Genomic DNA, 17344 nt, shown 5'->3' on the forward strand with positions numbered 1-17344 from the left:
GTATACATGCATGATGATTTAGGAGATTAAGTAGCTTGTCCTTTGAGATGAGTAAAAAAAAAAAATCTGGGTTTGTTAATCAAATTTAAAAAATCAAATTTGTTGCACGTCTCTGTAAAAAAGAGAGATGCAATTTACTCGGCAATGGAGAGTGAAATTACTTGAGTACTTCAGTTCTTTGCCACTAGGTCTCACTCCTAGTGAAAAGGCCAAAGATATGCTATGGTAATGTTCCTGTCCAAATGACATATTGTAATGCAGTGCACTGGCTCATGCTTGGTTGAGTCCATGTTTTAAACTATGAGATGTAGACATCGGCTGAGGCTCATCATGAGTCTTGTTCTGGAGGCAGCTCTGCAGAGTGGTCACTAGCTGGCACAGCCACAAAGTCATAACATATGATTTTGAACCTAGCCATAACCCTAACCATAAATTAAGACCAAAAAGAACATTGTTTTTATAAATGTTTACAATATAGCCAATTTTGACTTTGCAGCTGGCCTATACACGGGTAAATCGCTCAGTTCTGCCTCCAAGAAAAGACTAGACTAAAGCTCCATTGCTACTACTAGGGTCTATAGCCAACACTGATCGCTATTCCAAGACACATTTGAAAAGAGATGTCAGCTTTCAAGCCACATTTAGAGAAGAACGCACTATAAAAAACATTTTAGGATGAATTAAATCAGCAAGATTAGTCCACAGCAAAAGTGGCACAAAATAGGAGGTGGCAGTTTTCCTGGCTTTCAGAATAATTCCTCCAATACGAACCCAAAAAGCATGTCGGATTCGGCAGTGTGTGTGTCTGACTAGCCATAAATTAACTAACCTTGTAATTGTGTTTGACAGCCTGTATAAAGATATGACTCTGGGCCACTCCAATCACCGTGCCACTCCAATCACCAGACCACTCCATTGTGATTCCCCAACCTCAGGACTGTATAGGAGCTAATGTATCTCATCACTGGTATTCTCACTGCCAGTGAAAGACAGTCTGATAATGGTTACCCCCCCCCCCCCCCTGACTGCTCATATGGAGATAGCAGAGCTACTTCAGAAGTGTGAAGGCTTCTTTCCATGTAGAAAGGGGCTAACGTGTGACATGGAGGTCAAAAATTCTAAATGGTTGGATTCGAGTGGAATGGCATTTTTCATGTAGCTTGTGTGCATGGTTAAAGGTAAACGTGAAAGATGTGTCAGACTATGGAAACGCTCCATCTACCTAGATGGTTTCAATAAAGCACTAACATTGACAGACAAAGGTCTTTACTTTTGACATAAACATACTGTGATTCTTGTAAAGCTTTTGAAAATGTATTGTGACCCACCAGGTCAACCAGACCTTTGTCTCTTCTACCCAGAACATGTATTTTACTTTTTTATTTAACCTTATTTAACGAGGCAAGTCAGTTAGGAACAATTTCTTATTTACAATGACGGCCTACCAAACCCTAACCCGGACTACGCTGGGACAATTGTGTGCCACCCTATGGGACTCCTAATCCCGGCCGGTTGTGATAGAGCCTGGAATCGAACCAGGGTCTGTAGTGACGCCTCTAGCACTGAGATGCAGTGCCTTAGACTGCTGCACGACTCAGGAGTCTTAAGCTGCCTTCCAAAAGGAATAGGCCTCAACAGACCATTTGGGAAACACTAGTGCAAATACCAAGCTCTGTACCTCATTCTGAATGCCACAAACAGAGCTTTTTACTTATTCGATCACATGTTGAACCAAATGCCTGGTTCAGCACCAGTTGAAGCCCAAGAGAAAGGTAGTTATTTGCAGTAATTCATTCTGCCAACATTTAGATGATGTATGACGCATCGGTCGAAGAGCCAAATAGGAAACTCAGTAACGGGTAACCCATGGTAACCACAGAGAGCGGCAATAGCGTTCCTTCTATCTGTCGATCTCTCACCTGCTCTCTTTACTCACCACCTCCAATTCATTCCTGTCCTTCACGCCTCCATCTAGCATGTTCCACAGAAATAAAGCCGACAGACAATAGCTAAGTTTCCATCCAATTGGTGACACATTTGAATGTGAATATTCTAAAACCGCACAAAAACAATACGTAATTTTTTTTGCCAGAGATGTGTTTCCATCAAATTGACTTGGGTTAGGCTGTATATGTTCACATAATGCACATGAAAATAACTTATTGGTATTATTTGTATTTGTCAAACAGCAACCAAGCATTGATCATTATGTCAGTAGAATTAGACTCTTGATATTTATTGGAAAGGAACATCAAGCTTATCACCTTGCACTTTCACCACCCTGTGAAGTTCATCGTCATTTACTTAATCTGCAGACTAATGAACTGCATGCTTTCCCGAGTCATAGTGGGAGGACCACACACCATGGTTATTATATCAATATTGTCATCATTTGTCAACATTTGATTTACCGACAATTTTATTGTTTCCATCAGGCCTGTCATGACCCTTTACTTGCCTAAAAAGGTTGGATGGAAACTGACTAGGAAAAAAGAGGAGCTCAATGGGGTGGTGATAAAGAGATACATAGAGGACTCTAGTGCCCACAAGCATGTTTTAGCATGGAAAGTTCCATGGAGGACTTTCACCAAATGCAAAAGCCCACAATCATACAAAAACTTTAAGTTTGAAACGTTGAGTGTCATTTTTGACTGGTCAATTTCATCATCTCTTGATCGATTCATCATTTCCACCAGTCACTTTCCAGCACAAGGCTAGCCTTTATACTACAGGAACATTCAGAGAGAGTTCTCAGAGGACTGAGAATCAAGAAAGGCTACAAGGCCCTGCATTGAACTTGGAATGAATACAAAAATTGTTGCAGTTCTGTGTGTATTTACTGACTGACCATTATGACTTTGAAGTCAATCATTTCTACTGTTTTTATTTCCATTTATTCCCAGTTTGACATGGGCACATTCACTTCATATCTATATAATAATTGTTATTCCCAACAGAAACGTACTGCAACGCACTGTATCTATCCTGCCTATCATCTATCTGCGCAATTATTTACAATGTCTTTCAATCATCCATTCATCCATCTTCCATCCATCCATCCATGTTATCCACAAACCATTTGTGGGTAACATAAATTCCAATATTTAGACAAATGGTCCATGGAGTGTTACCTCTTTACAATCAATACAGTATAATGTATGCTGTACATATGCACCTGCATGTTACCCCACCTTAACAAATATAATGTTTCCTAACTAATGTTGTGGTTGCTTAGATCGACAGATGGATGGATAGATGGATTAAAGGATGGAAGAAGGAATGGATGGATTATTTTGGATGGATTATTTTATTTTATTCGGATCCCCATTAGCTGATGCTAGGACGACAGTTAGTCTTCTTGGGGTCTAACTTAATGAAAAAGACTAAAATACTTTACAATTTACATACATTTAAAACTATTAACATGTAGACATTTCAGACATGGGTGGATGAAGGAAGATGGATGGATGAATGAATGATGGAAGGAAGATGGATGGATGATGGATGGAGGAATGAAAGACATTGTAAATAAAAGTTGGGCAGATAGATGATAGGCAGGATAGATACAGTACATGAATATACAGTTATGCAATTCAGAGTCATTTGTCAAGGGCACTTCCTTGTTTAATCTGTGTTTTAGTTCGATATTTACTAGCAGAGAAAGCCTTTGGTGAGTTATTCTTCAAAATACTATCTAGCATTTTGCATATACTACTTTATAGAGAGCTTTAAATGGAAGGAAAGTTTATGTACAGATTCACAAAAAGAAAGATAGAGACAAAAGAAAGATCTGTTTTAAGCATGAAATTCAAACATTGCCACCAATGTTAACCAGACACACTTTCCTTACTTTGAGAACAATGTGTCTTCCATTTGCCCTATTTCAGATAGAGCAACTCCAGTCCTCGGGGGCCGGTCACACTTTTTCCCCATCCCTAGCAAACACAGCTGATTAAACTAATTGCATTCTAAACTGAAGATCATGACTAGTGATCAACTGGTGAAAGGCAAACGCAATGAGAGCAAATTAACACCATGTGATGCTCTTCATTGTGGAATAAACATCTCAGGCATAACCAGGCCCACTCATGATCACAAATAATGAAATTATAGCAGGAAATGAGAGAGAGCTTTCTGTGGTGATATTGCTTTTCACTTGCTACATAGCCTGAATCATAATATTTTCCAATTGCTTTCAGTTGGGATACAATTGCAACTGGCATGCAATTTATTCAAGGATGAGGGAATAAGGGAAAGTGACATTCATTGATATGGGATATTCATTAAAAGCCATCTTTTTTTAATTTCCTCCAAATTGAAAATAGGAATAACAATCACGCAGTTCACTAAATGGCCGTGCCACAAATGAAGGTTCCTTTGTTTGGCCTTCAAGTCAAAACAGGGAAATAATGATTAGGTTGAAATTGCTTTTGACATCATGCAGCGTCGGTTGCTGTTCTTCTTATAATGGTTAGTATCTCTATTACCATGGCGTGTAAACAAACCCATACCCTATCATCTTGTGTCATGATGCTTCTTGCACCCAATGTCAGAGCTGTTTTTGAATTTTCTGAAAACATGGCAAGTCAGCCATTTTGGGGTGTAACTGCAAATTAAAATTGGTTCACACAACTAGTTCAACATAGCCTCACTACATACATTGCAGTCGGAAAGTATTCAGACCCCTTGACTTTTTCCACATTTTGTTATGTTACAGCCTTATTTTAAAATGGATAAAAAGGTTTGTTTTCCTCGTCAATCTACACACAATACCCCATAATGACAAAGCAACAACAGGTTTTACATAAGTATTCAGACCCTTTACTCAGTACTTTGTGAAGCACCTTTGGCAGTGATTACAGCATTGAGTCTTCTTGGGTATGACACTACAAGCTTGGCACACCGGTATTTGGGGAGTTTCTCCCATTCTTCTCTGCAGATCCTCTCAAGCTCTGTCAGGTTGGATGGGGAGTGTCGCTGCACAGCTATTTTCAGGTGCCTCCAGAGGTGTTTGACCGGGTTCAAGTTCGGGCTCTGTCTGGGCCACTCAAGGACATTCAGAGACTTGTCCTGAAGCCACTCCTGCGTTGTCTTGGCTGTGTGCTTAGGGTTGTTGTCCCGTTGGAAGGTGAACCTTCACCCCCAGTCTGAGGTCCTGAGCGCTCTGGAGCAGGTTTTCATCAAGGATCTCTCTGTACTTTGTGCCGCATTCAGGCCAAAGAGTTCAATCTTGGTTTCATCAGACCAGAGAATCATGTTTCTCCTGGTCTGAAAGTTTGAGGTGCCTTTTGGCAAACTCTAAGTGGACTGTCACATGCCATTTACTGAGGAGTGGCTTCCGTCTGGCCACTCTACCATAAAGGACTGATTTGTGGAGTGCAGCAGAGATGGTTGTCCTTCTGGAAGGTTCTTCCATCTCCACAGAGGAACTCTAGAGCTCTGTCAGAGTGACCATCGAGTTCTTGGTCACCACCCTGATCTAGGCCCTCCTCCCCCAATTGCTCAGTTTTGCCAGGCGGCCAGCTCTAGGAGTCTTGGTGGTTCCAAACTTCTTCCATGTAAGAACAATGGAGGCCACTGTGTTCTCAAGAACCTTCAATGCTGCAAACATTTTTTGGTACCCTTCCCCAGATCTGTGCCTTGACACAATCCTGTCTCTGAGCTCTACGGACAATATAAATCATGATAATGATGATAGTAAGCTAAATTGTCATAAATTCCTCTTCTCTCCCACAGATTCCCATAAGATCTCAGGCTCCAGGATGGGAAAATGCTTAACAAGAAAAAAACAGATGAAGACACAGAAGGGGACCATGCAACCCTAGGTTGTATTTTAAATAGTTAATCTGGTTTGAATTTCTATTCTGATTTGTACTGCCATAAAAAGGGGAGAAAAATACCCCGTTTATCTGAATTAGCTAGGCTACTCACTATACCAATGATAGGCTATAGATTTTAGTCACCGCAAATAAACTAGTTTCCCCAATGTATCTTTCTATTAAATTATATTTTGTTCTCACTATGTATTGCATTATTGAGGAGAATATATGTTGTTATAAATAGCCAGAAGGTTTCCACTTTCTCTGAAGCTACATTTTTTTTAAAGTTATAAATATTGGTAGGCCTACCTCATTAATAAATGATCAGCCGGTTTCCACTTCATTTAATGGTATCTTTTTAGCAGTTATAAATGTTGGTAACTCATTTGTTAATGCTCAGAGGATTGACACTTTAAAATGCGGTATCATTTTAGCAGTTCTGCATGTGGGTAAATCATTTATAGATGATTTGAGAGTTCACTCAGAGCTTAGACATACTGTACAGTGCATTAGAAAAGTATTCAGACCCCTTGACATTTTCCAAATTTTGTTATGTTACAGCCTTATTCTAAAATGGATTTAAAAAAATGTTTCCTCATCAATCTACACACAATAACCCACAATGACAAGGCGAAAGCAGGTTTTTGAAACAATCTGAAATAACTTATTTACATAAGTATTCAGACCCTAAGCTATGAGACTTGAAATTGAGCCCAGGTGCATCCTGTTTACACTGATCATCCTTGAGATGTTTCTACAACTTGATTAGAGTCCACTTGTGGTAAATCAATTGATTGGACATGATTTGGAAAGGGACACACCTGTCTATATAAAGGTCCCACGGTTGACAGTGCATGTCAGAGCAAAAACCAAGCCATGAGGTTGAAGGAATTGTCCATAGTGCTTGGACACAGGATTGTGTTGAGGCACAGATCTGGGGAAGGGTACCAAAACATTTCTGCAGCATTGAAGGTCCCCAAGAACACAGTGGCCTCCATCATTCTTAAACAGAAGAAGTTTGGGACCACCAAGACTCTTCCTAGAGCTGGCCGCCCGGCCGAACTGAGCAATTGGGGGAGAAAGTCTGAATACTTTCCGAATGCACTGTACTTATAGGCAGTATTGGGTACTCATCACTACATACTGTACTTATAGGCAGTATTGGGTACTCATCACTACATACTGTACTTATAGGCAGTATTGGGTACTCATCACTACATACTGTACTTATAGGCAGTATTGGGTACTCATCACTACATACTGTACATGAGAGAAGATTCAACACTGTTATTTACACATGTTCAGTCAATGAATGGTGGGTATGAAGACCAAAACATTCAACATTGTGAGACTCTGATAACGGGTAATATGTTAGGAATAATGTTCCTGCTGAGACACCATGTCTATGGACATAATGGAGATTGGCTATATATTTATTGCTACGAATAAATTTCTGCACTTTGCCTAAAGTTGCAGTAAAAATAATGGAAATATATACAACTTGACAGTGTTACGTCTATAAAACGACAGTATTCTGCTGAATTCTTTTTTACTTATTTTTACTGTAAAATCTTGTATAATTGTGTTATGTGAACAACATTGGGAGTCTTAAATGGGAATTAAACTAATAACCCCTTGCTCGCTACCAACCTGTAATGTCCTGCTACAGTGCAGCTACACATCCAGATCTGTGAGCGTAAAAGAGATTTAAACTCACATGGTACAATTTGGTATCTTGTAGATAACGGGATATTTTTCTACACAATATTTTGAATATAAGTGTCACGTTCCTGACCTGTTTTCCTTTTTCTTGTATTTATTTAGTTGGTCAGGGCGTGAGTTGGGTGGGTTTGTCTATGTTTGATTTTCTATGTTGGGAGGTTTGTGTTCGGCCGGGTATGATTCTCAATCAGAGACAGCTGTCAATCGTTGTCTCTGATTGAGAATCATACTTAGGCAGCCTGGGTTTCACGTGTGTTTTGTGGGTGTTTGTTTCCGTGTCTGTGTTTGTTGCACCACACAGTACTGTATCGGTTTATGCACTTCGTTTATTTGTTTTGTAAGTCAGTTTCAGTTTCGTTATAATAAATCATTATGAACCCTAACCACTCTGCGTATTGGTCCGATCCGTCTCGCCTCTCCTCGTCCGAGGAGGAGGAAGAATATGACGATAGCCGTTACAATAAGCTAGGATCATTATTGCGTTTTAAAATATGGGTGGGGGCAATGTACTGGTTGGGGCTCATTGGCATATTTTGGCACGTGATTAAATATATGTGTATTTGTGCCAACCGTCAATGGAAGTGTTGCAGTAGTTTGATGATTAGTTATGGCGATGCAAGTTGAGCAACTCCTTTGACCCTGTTCTGCAAACTTTGCACGAGAATGTGTCAGTAATGAGCTGCACTGTAAAGAGGTTATTGTCCATTTTCCAGTAACTTAATGAAAACTTGATGCTGTGATTTTGTAATTTCTTACAAAGCTGCAATATGTACATTTTTGACCGACCTGACCAAATATGTGTTATTGATCTATCATGCTTACTAAAAGCAAGTCTAAGAAGCAGTAGATCTGTTTTATGTGAGCTATTTCTATGCTTCCTGATCTCTGTTTTTGCATCTTTTACATTCGTTTCTCAACAAGTTCAAACACATGAATGCATCCAACTGGTATTTACGACTTCACAACTGGTAAATTCCCACCTCCCACATGGTTACGAACTCAGCATTATATTAAATATATTGGGTAGAAAATGTACCATTATAAAAGATTATCTGCACATGTACCCTAAAAAGTCCCTTGTGAGTTCCTGTGTACCTACGAAGGCACCTTATGTGTACTTTTGACCTTTTTGTACACCAGGGAACAACACTGTACCGTAACCATACTCTTATATTTGAGAGTGTGTGGATACATGTTCTTGGTAACAAATAACCATATTGTGGCAGTGCTGAGACATTAATGCACTCCAGACTAAAATACTGCAGCTTCAAATCCCAATAACATTTATGCACTTTTAGGGCTAGATTCTATCAGATCTGCACCAGCTATGTGGGTGTTGGCAATCACGTGTTTATGCTTGATCTGATTAAATCTAGACCTTAATGTCAAGTGTCCCTGAGCACAGCTACTTTCGTTGGTATTGTCAGATAATTGCACGATTATTGACTTGATTCCGGGCAACTTTTAGCAAAGTGAAGAAATGTATTCTTGCCAATAAATCTGTGGCCGATATCTGTCACGTCCACAGACCTGGTGGTGAAGCAGGAAATTCATGTTGCTAGCTTCCAAGAGGCTGTGAATTCAAATCATAGGTGTTGTTGTGTCTGTCCCAGGTGTGCTAACCAATGTTGATGTCAATTCCATTTAAGTTCCAGTCACTTCAGAAAGTGAACAAAATTCCACATTCTCCAGTTTTGAAAATAATTGGAATTTGTGTGTACATTAACTTGCAACTCGTGCCAAAAAGTACCAAAGTGTATTGCAATTCACAGTAAATGCACTAGCGTTCAAAAGTTTGGGGTCGCTTAGAAATGTCCTTGTTTTTGAAAGAAAAGCTATTTTTTGTCCATTAAAATAACATCAAATTGTTCAGAAATACAGTGTAGATATTGTTAATGTTGGAAACGGCAGATTTTTAATGGAATATCTACATAGGTGTACAGAGGCCCATTATCAGCAACCATCACTCCTGTGCTCCATTGGCACGTTGTGTTAACTAATCCAAGTTTATCATTTAATAAGTCTAAATGATCATTAGAAAACACTTTTGCAATTATGTTAGCACAGCTGAAAGCGGTTGTCCCGATTAAAGAAGCAATAAAACTAGTTGACTAGTTGAGTATCTGGAGCATCAGCATTTGTGGGTTCGATTACATTCTCAAAATGGCTAGAAACAAAGAACTTACTTCTGAAACTCGTCAGTCTATTCTTGTTCTGAGAAATTATGTCTATTCCATTCTAGAAATTGCCAATAGTGAGGAGGCGTGAAGTGAAGAGGCGACTCCGGGATGCTGGCCTTTTAAGCAGAGTTGCAAAGAAAAAGACAAATCTCAGACTGGCCAATAAAAATAAAAAGATTAAGATGGGCAAAAGAACACAGACAGTGGACAGAGGTACTCTGCCTTGAAGGCCATTATCCCGGAGTCACCTCTTCACTATTGACGTTCAGACTGGTGTTTTGAGGGTACTTTTTAATTAAGCTGCCAGTTGAGGACCTGTGAGGCGTCTGTTTCTCAAACTAGACACTCTAATGCACTTGTCCTCTTGCTCAGTTGTGCACCGGGGCCTCCCACTCCTCTTTCTATTCTGGTTAGTGGCAGTTTGCGCTGTTCTGTGAAGGGAGTAGTACACAGCGTTGTACGAGATCTTCAGTTTCTTTGTAATTTCTCGCATGGAATAGCCTTTATTTCTCAGAACAAGAATAGACTGACGAGTTTCAGAAGAAAGTTCTTTGTTTCTAGCCATGTTGAGCCTGTAATCAACCCACAAATGCTGATGCTCCAGATACTCAACTAGTCTAAAGAAGGACAGTTTTATTGCTTCTTTAATCGGGACAACAGTTTTCAGCTGTGCTAACATAATTGCAAAAGGGTTTTCTAATGATCAATTAGCTAATCAAAGTTTATAATTTTAAATGGCTAACACAACGTGCCATTGGAACACAGGCGTGATGGTTGCTGATAATGGGCCAATCTGCCGTTTCCAGCTATTTACAACATTAACAAGGTCTACACTGTATTTCTAATCAATTTGATGTTATTTTAAATGGACAAAAAATTGCTTTTCTTTCAAAAATAAGGACATTTCTAAGTGACCCCAAACTGTTGAAGGGTAGTGTATATAGCAAAACCCTATTACTGTGGAAATGTACAGTAAAATTACACATTTTCCGCAAAATTAACAGCAATGGCTAACACTGTAGTTTCATGTCACATATTGAACCACATGATTTCACATGTGGAAAATCACATGATTTCACACGACAGGTGAAAACTTGTTTTTGGTACACTTTCTGACATTTCACACGTGAAATCATATGAAAACGTGTTTTTGGTACACTTTGTGACATTTTACACGTGAAATCATATGAAAACGTGTTTTTGGTACACTTTGTGACATTTCACACGTGAAATCATATGAAAACGTGTTTTTGGTACACTTTGTGACATTTCACACGTGAAATCATATGAAAAAGTGTTTTTGGTACACTTTGTGACATTTCACACGTGAAATCATATGAAAACGTGTTTTTGGTACACTTTGTGACATTTCACACGTGAAATCATATGAAAACGTGTTTTTGGTACACTTTGTGACATTTCACATGTGAAATCATATGAAAACGTGTTTTTGGAACACATCACGTTACACTTCACCTGTACAATCTCGTGACATTTGAACCCACATGTGAAAGGTTATGCGATCACGTGAAAATCCACATGTGAAACTTCATGTGAAGTATCATCACATGTGAAGTTACCCAAAAACGCATGATTTTACATGTGCAAAATATGTGGAAATGTCACATGTGAAATCATGTGATTTTTCCATATGGGGTATTTCTTTTACGAGTGATTTATACTGTTGTACGCAATCAAATAAAATACAATCTGAGATGAGACAATACTAAGGAAGAGATCCCACACTAGGGCACAATGTGTGTGAAACCAGCATTTGACCACAATTTAGCGAGAAATAATATGGCCCACATCCCGCCAGCTTTGGAAAATGGGAGCATGTTTTACTGCATCTGCTCAAAGCAAACACAGCCACATTCAAAAGCTCTCACAGCTTCAGTATGTATACACCCTCGTCCATTCCAATAAAGCTTATGAAAAAATGTCTCTAATCTCATAACAAAGTTGTGAACTCGTACTTAATCACTTGGTCACATATACGGCGGGTATGGAAGAGCAATTACTTCTCACAACGGAGCTTTCTCAACAGCCTTTCTCACCAAGATCCGGAAGGAACATGGGGCGAAGTGGGATTAGAAATGGTTGTGCCATATATTGCCACAAAGCCCCCTTGCAGGAGAAAGAGACACGCCGCGTCACCCATTACAGGCACCCCTCACAAAGCAGTGGACTACCCACACACCCAGGAAGGAGAGTTTATTGTGTGTTTGACTTTCCTGCAACAACTCTCCCCATGACATTCATTTTAATGTAATTATTTTCTGTCCCAATTGCATTCACATATTACTGGGCACACATTTTATTGTGAATCAAAATTAAGTTCATGAAGTGTGTGCAAGCACTGTGTCTGTGAAAATGTGATTACAACAGACCTTTTCAAAACGCCAAAACATGTGACTGGCATTCTATTCAAGTGTGAATGGCAGTTGCAACATCAAACCGAGTAATGTATGTCTTAGTCACAAGAAATAATTATGTAATTATGCTAAAATGTAATTACCATTGACCCTGAAGTTGTCCTTCAGTGTGACTCTGGTGCCATCTATTGAAGAATAATGAAATCTTTTTTTTTTTTTTTTTTTTTAACAAAAGACCTCTCTATTCTTGCTCCCAACACACTGCTCTCTATCTCCCTCTCTTTCTCTGCACCAGGCATGTTATTTACTGTAATAATAGATGTTGAGATATTTTATTAAAACTACACCTTACAAATTTATGAATGATTAAAATCAGTATTTTATGGGACATTAAGGCGTCTTACAGTTGAAGCACAGACCACAAATCCTCTTCACCCCCAATCCCCTTCACCACCAATCCTCTTCACCCCCAATCCTCTTCACCCCCAATCCTCTTCACAACGCATGTAGGCTAACGTTACTCTTGAATTCATGAATAAATATAGGCTATGATATTTTAACAGATTGCCATAGGCTTGTGAAATAAAACATGCGTTTCAGAATAGTGGTCTACAAAGCCAAGAAGAGCGATGGATAAGGAATTACCTTCTTTTAGAACGTGTGAGTGAATGAGGAGGATAACAAAACAGCAGACTGCGGCTCCGGTTAAAGCCCACGCTAGTCGAAGGAGCTGCATCGTTGAGGGAAAAAAAGTCTGAAATTCCGGACGGAGCGCGCGGTCTTCAGCAGCAGCAGTTGGCTACAATGACAAATCCATTCTGATCCAATGCAGCAGTGTTTAAAAGAAAAGTGAGTTGATTCCCTAAGGCTACTCCGTTGGCTTAAATTCAAAGTAAAATACAAAATAGGCACAATCCATGACAGATAATTTATATGATCCCTTCAATTCCAAATTAATGCAACCTTTTCGTTCTTCAGATAGCCTATAGTGGAGAGAAAAGTTCAAGTCGTTAGACCATCACATCATTTGAAGTGAGGCATTTTCTCACTTTAATTTAATCTGCTTTTCACCGCAAATTATTCTCTGAGCTTGGAGCGCAGTGACTCTGTGATCCCACTCTCCGGGATGGCTAGTATGATATGAGACGGCTGCGCCACCGGAACACTTTGCAGCAATTGCGTAAAATGAAATTTGTCTCGATATTTTCCGCATGAGATATATCACTAACTAGACAGTGGCTGCCGGTTTGGGAAACGTCCATCTTCGCTGTCTCCAAGTTATATCTCTCTTCGTCTTGTACCCATTTCGACTCTTTCCATTGTGTTTCACAATATTCCCAAAACTGATGGATAAGAAGTCAAGATGAAACCACATCAAATAGGAGCTCACTGCTCACAGACTACGCTGAGCATCAGGTCCAGTACCATGTAATGCAAATACCCGGATAACTTGTGAAATTAATGATGGGCAGCTCGTGGAGACACTGCGGCGTCACTATACTGTTCAATATACCAATACCTCTCGGGCTTGCCCCCGTTCTTACCCGCGGCTTCAAGAGCGACTTTCACTGAGCTCTCGACGTGACGTCACAGCCATTAGTGTTTTATCTCTGGGCAATTCCACAGGCTGTTTTCGGTTGAGGGCATATCGGGGGACATGATTCCGTTAGACCCATGACTACCTCTCACATTTCGCACAAAGACTTTGATTCCTCCCATGCATCGATGATAATTTGGGAATGTGAACGTGGTGTTGCAGCCTAGCTAGTTCCATTTAATTAATGTCCCTTTCCAGATTGAGTGCATGCATGCATTATGCACATGCTTTAGAATGCGTAACATAAAAACATGGGGGGGTGCAGGAATAAGCTATGAGGAAAAAATAAATCGGTATCATTTGAATATAGCCTACATGGATTCAAAACACCTTTATGAAACACATCAAGACACTGTGAGGGTTGCTGTACCACTTTCCTGCAGTCAAATGACCAAATCGCCCTCTAGTGGCCTCATGGGTGGAACGTTATTAATATTGTTCAGAATTTCATAATTAATATACGTATTTTTAAACAACGAAAATCCAGTGTTATGTTAACGGTTTTGTTATATTTCAGTCTTCTTTGATATATATAAAGTGTAATATTGGGATGCAAACTCAAAATGTAATACATTTCAACTCTATATCTGACATGGTACAGGTGTCTTCTTTTTGTTTTGAGCCCATAACCATGCGGGTGATGTGTACACTTTTGTTTCAAAGTACATTTGTTTAAGACTACCAATAAACACTCTGTGACCCTGATTTAGCTCACTGGAGTAAAAGTTTTAAAGGCCAGGCATCACACCCTCATTGCATTTTTTTTCCCCCCCTTTAATCATATTACAATCAATTTATACCAGTTGAATTTAGACACAAATAACACTTTTTTGTATTACTATTTTTCGGAAAATTCGGTGATAACTCATAAAAAAGGTGCATATTTGCATATCATGCAAATCCATTTTTCTGTATACTGGATGAAGACAGCCTAAAAATGTTGGTTTTAATTTGTTAAGACACTCCAGGACCATAGCAGTTTGTGCATAAATATTATTACATGTTTCTATCTGTAAAATACTTAAGATATACATGGATAATTTATTTTTGCGGCATTTTTTCCAAAGAAAATGTTAACTAGAATAAAAATGTACAACATATTAACAATTCCCTCTGGGCAAGACTGGATAATATATCTAAGGATAACCACATCATATTTGGTAAATGCAGATGCTTCTGAAGCTGAGAAAAATTAGATGGCGTGTGGGAAGAGTCTGACTATCTGGAAATGGCAGTTAAAGACGAGTACACTGAATTTAGACCACCAAACAACTATTTAGTCGCAGTCACCATCTCTTCAAAGGAAGTTCCTAAATATAGTCCAGTGTTAACCCTCTATGAAATGGGCTTATAAATTATTGATGTATGTCCATTTTAAAGTGATAAAAATGTTTTCTTTAGTGTTGATGACTATGATAAACGAAAGTGTATTTTCACGAAAGTGAAAATTAATTAAGTTGCCATTTGTGTCACTTCAAAGTACAACAGTTTTGTTTACAAATTGCAGGTCAGATTCCTCCAGGTAGCCTACTTATGATGCTTCTTTGTTTACGTTCTAGGCCTATCTGTTCGTCTGATCCATCCACGACTACAGCAACACATCAACATTACAAATATGCCTATCTTTATTCCCTCTTATTATAAACAAGAGTCTGTATAACAGAGTTGAAGAATAAAAGTGTAATTCAGCAGACAAATAAATGCATGTTCTAACAGTTCCTATTGTCTGCTCTCTGTCCGTCTGGGAGACAGCGGATGACTCGCACAGATTTTAAAACACCAGCGGGTCTGTTACAAAGTTGCTTTGATGATGCTAGTTTGAGTTAATGACTGAAACATTTGTGGTCGATTTTCACTCAGCAAGGTATTGGGAATATTTTCCACTTGCTATAGCTGGACCATGTTTTTAACATCGAGCTAAAATTAGTTTTACACTGGATATTCGGTTTTCTATCGCCAATAGCTATTGAACCACACATGCCATGACTATGAACATAATATATTCTGAATCTGGGGAGGATGGAGAACAATCAACACCTTTTCATAAAAATATTTTAAGATTTTGTATTTCAATCTCCAATAGCTCTTGAACAAAGCGTGTCATGATTATGAAAAGTATATATTCTGAATCTGGGGAGGATGGAGAACAATCCTGGTGTTTGTTCTCCATCCTCCCCTTTTCCAATGTTTTTGTACCATCTTGTCCCCTAAGGTAGACCTACACTATTGGCTCTTCTAATGACTGTGTGCCATAATAAAGTTATCTTAAGAGAATATCACAACAAATACGGTATACTCATCTATTGGAAAATAGTATACATTTTGTAGCCCTGTAGAAAAGCCTAACCACACATGATTCTCTGCCTCTGTATCCATGGCAGCATGGTACATGTACTTGAAAAACATTGTAAAAGGTCATTCTCCAGAGCAAATTATCTTTAGATTACAGGCTACTGACAAGGCTCTTTCAGAACTACAATCTGCCTTTTTTGCTTTACAGAAAGCCTTTGTTGAACTGAAGCGGGTACTTAATGCAAAACTAAGTATAGGTTATTTTTAAAAGAAAATGGTGCTCACATTGTTATAAATATCAGGGTATCTTTCAAAAAGCATATTGATGAGTTAGTTAAGAATAAAAAATGGCCTTCCTTTATAGGAATAAGACATGCCTTTTGTTAAATAGCAGAAAACAAATCATTCAGTCGACGGTCATTCCGGCTTTAGACTATGGCAATATTGTCTATATGAATGCAGCTGCCACTCTTTTGAAGCCAATGGACGCAGTTTATCATTGCGCACTATGCTTTATTATGGGCGATAGGTTCAGTACACATCACTGTATCTAAAAGTAGCAAGTCTCGTAATGCACTGCTCTCTTTTTGTTTATAAAGCCCTCTTGTGCAAACTTCCGCCATACCTTGCTTCATTGTTAAATTACAGGCATACGAGTCACTAGACCAGATCACAGCGATGGCTAACTCTGGAGATCCATTTGGTCTTCACTGAGTTAGGTAGATCTGTGTTTAGTGATTTTGCACCTTGCTTGTGGAATGATCTCCAGAACTATCTAAAGATGCATGAATTGGTGCGGGTAGGGCAGTTCAGACAGCTAGTTGATTACTTTTTTTTATTGAGGAATGATCGTGTTTTCTAACTTACTTTTCTTAAATTGTGTTTTTATTGCATTGGAATTGTAAATATTGTGAATTTGTATGATTGTGTACAGGGGTCCCTTGTAAAAGAGGCTATGGCCTCAATGGGATTTCCCTAAATAAAATAGATTTACCAAAATTAAAGATCTTGTAGTTAATTCTACATATTCGCTTTACCATTAAAAAATCAGCATTTACTTTTTTAGGTCATAAGAGCATTATCAAAGATCAGGATCAAAATGTGAATGCATTTGTTTTCTCAAGCAGAAATTGAATCGTGATGATACCTTCCAGAAAACTTCTTCTGTGGGGGCATTTTCAGGAGCAGTCTATGTCTCTGTTGGTTCAATTATTGTCCAGAAACTTCAAAGCAATTGACTATTGAATACTGTGTACACTCTCCAAGGCTTACACCACTACCGTGGCCTGTATAGTGTAGGGATTGTTGTAGGTTCATAATACATATTTCTGCCCACACCAACCTGTTTCCAACAACATG

General features: G+C 38.9%; 1 protein-coding gene across 2 annotated transcripts in view; it reads right to left on the bottom strand.

The window, feature by feature from the left end:
* The window catches only part of LOC129855096 (chemokine-like protein TAFA-5), a 126718-nt gene that overhangs the window by 64226 nt on the left and 45148 nt on the right, over nt 1-17344 (bottom strand). Inside the window, exon 1 of one of the 2 annotated variants that reach the window (XM_055922423.1) lies at nt 12742-13825. The exons of the other annotated variant lie outside the window; for it this stretch is intronic. Within the exon in view, the coding sequence (XP_055778398.1) occupies nt 12742-12832 (91 nt within the window). The 5' untranslated portion in view covers nt 12833-13825. Of the gene's footprint in view, nt 1-12741; nt 13826-17344 lie in introns of those variants that run through there. 2 annotated transcript variants of the gene reach the window in all.

This window comes from Salvelinus fontinalis, chromosome 5 (assembly GCF_029448725.1).
Source record: "Salvelinus fontinalis isolate EN_2023a chromosome 5, ASM2944872v1, whole genome shotgun sequence".
Classification (NCBI taxonomy): Eukaryota; Metazoa; Chordata; class Actinopteri; order Salmoniformes; family Salmonidae; genus Salvelinus; species Salvelinus fontinalis.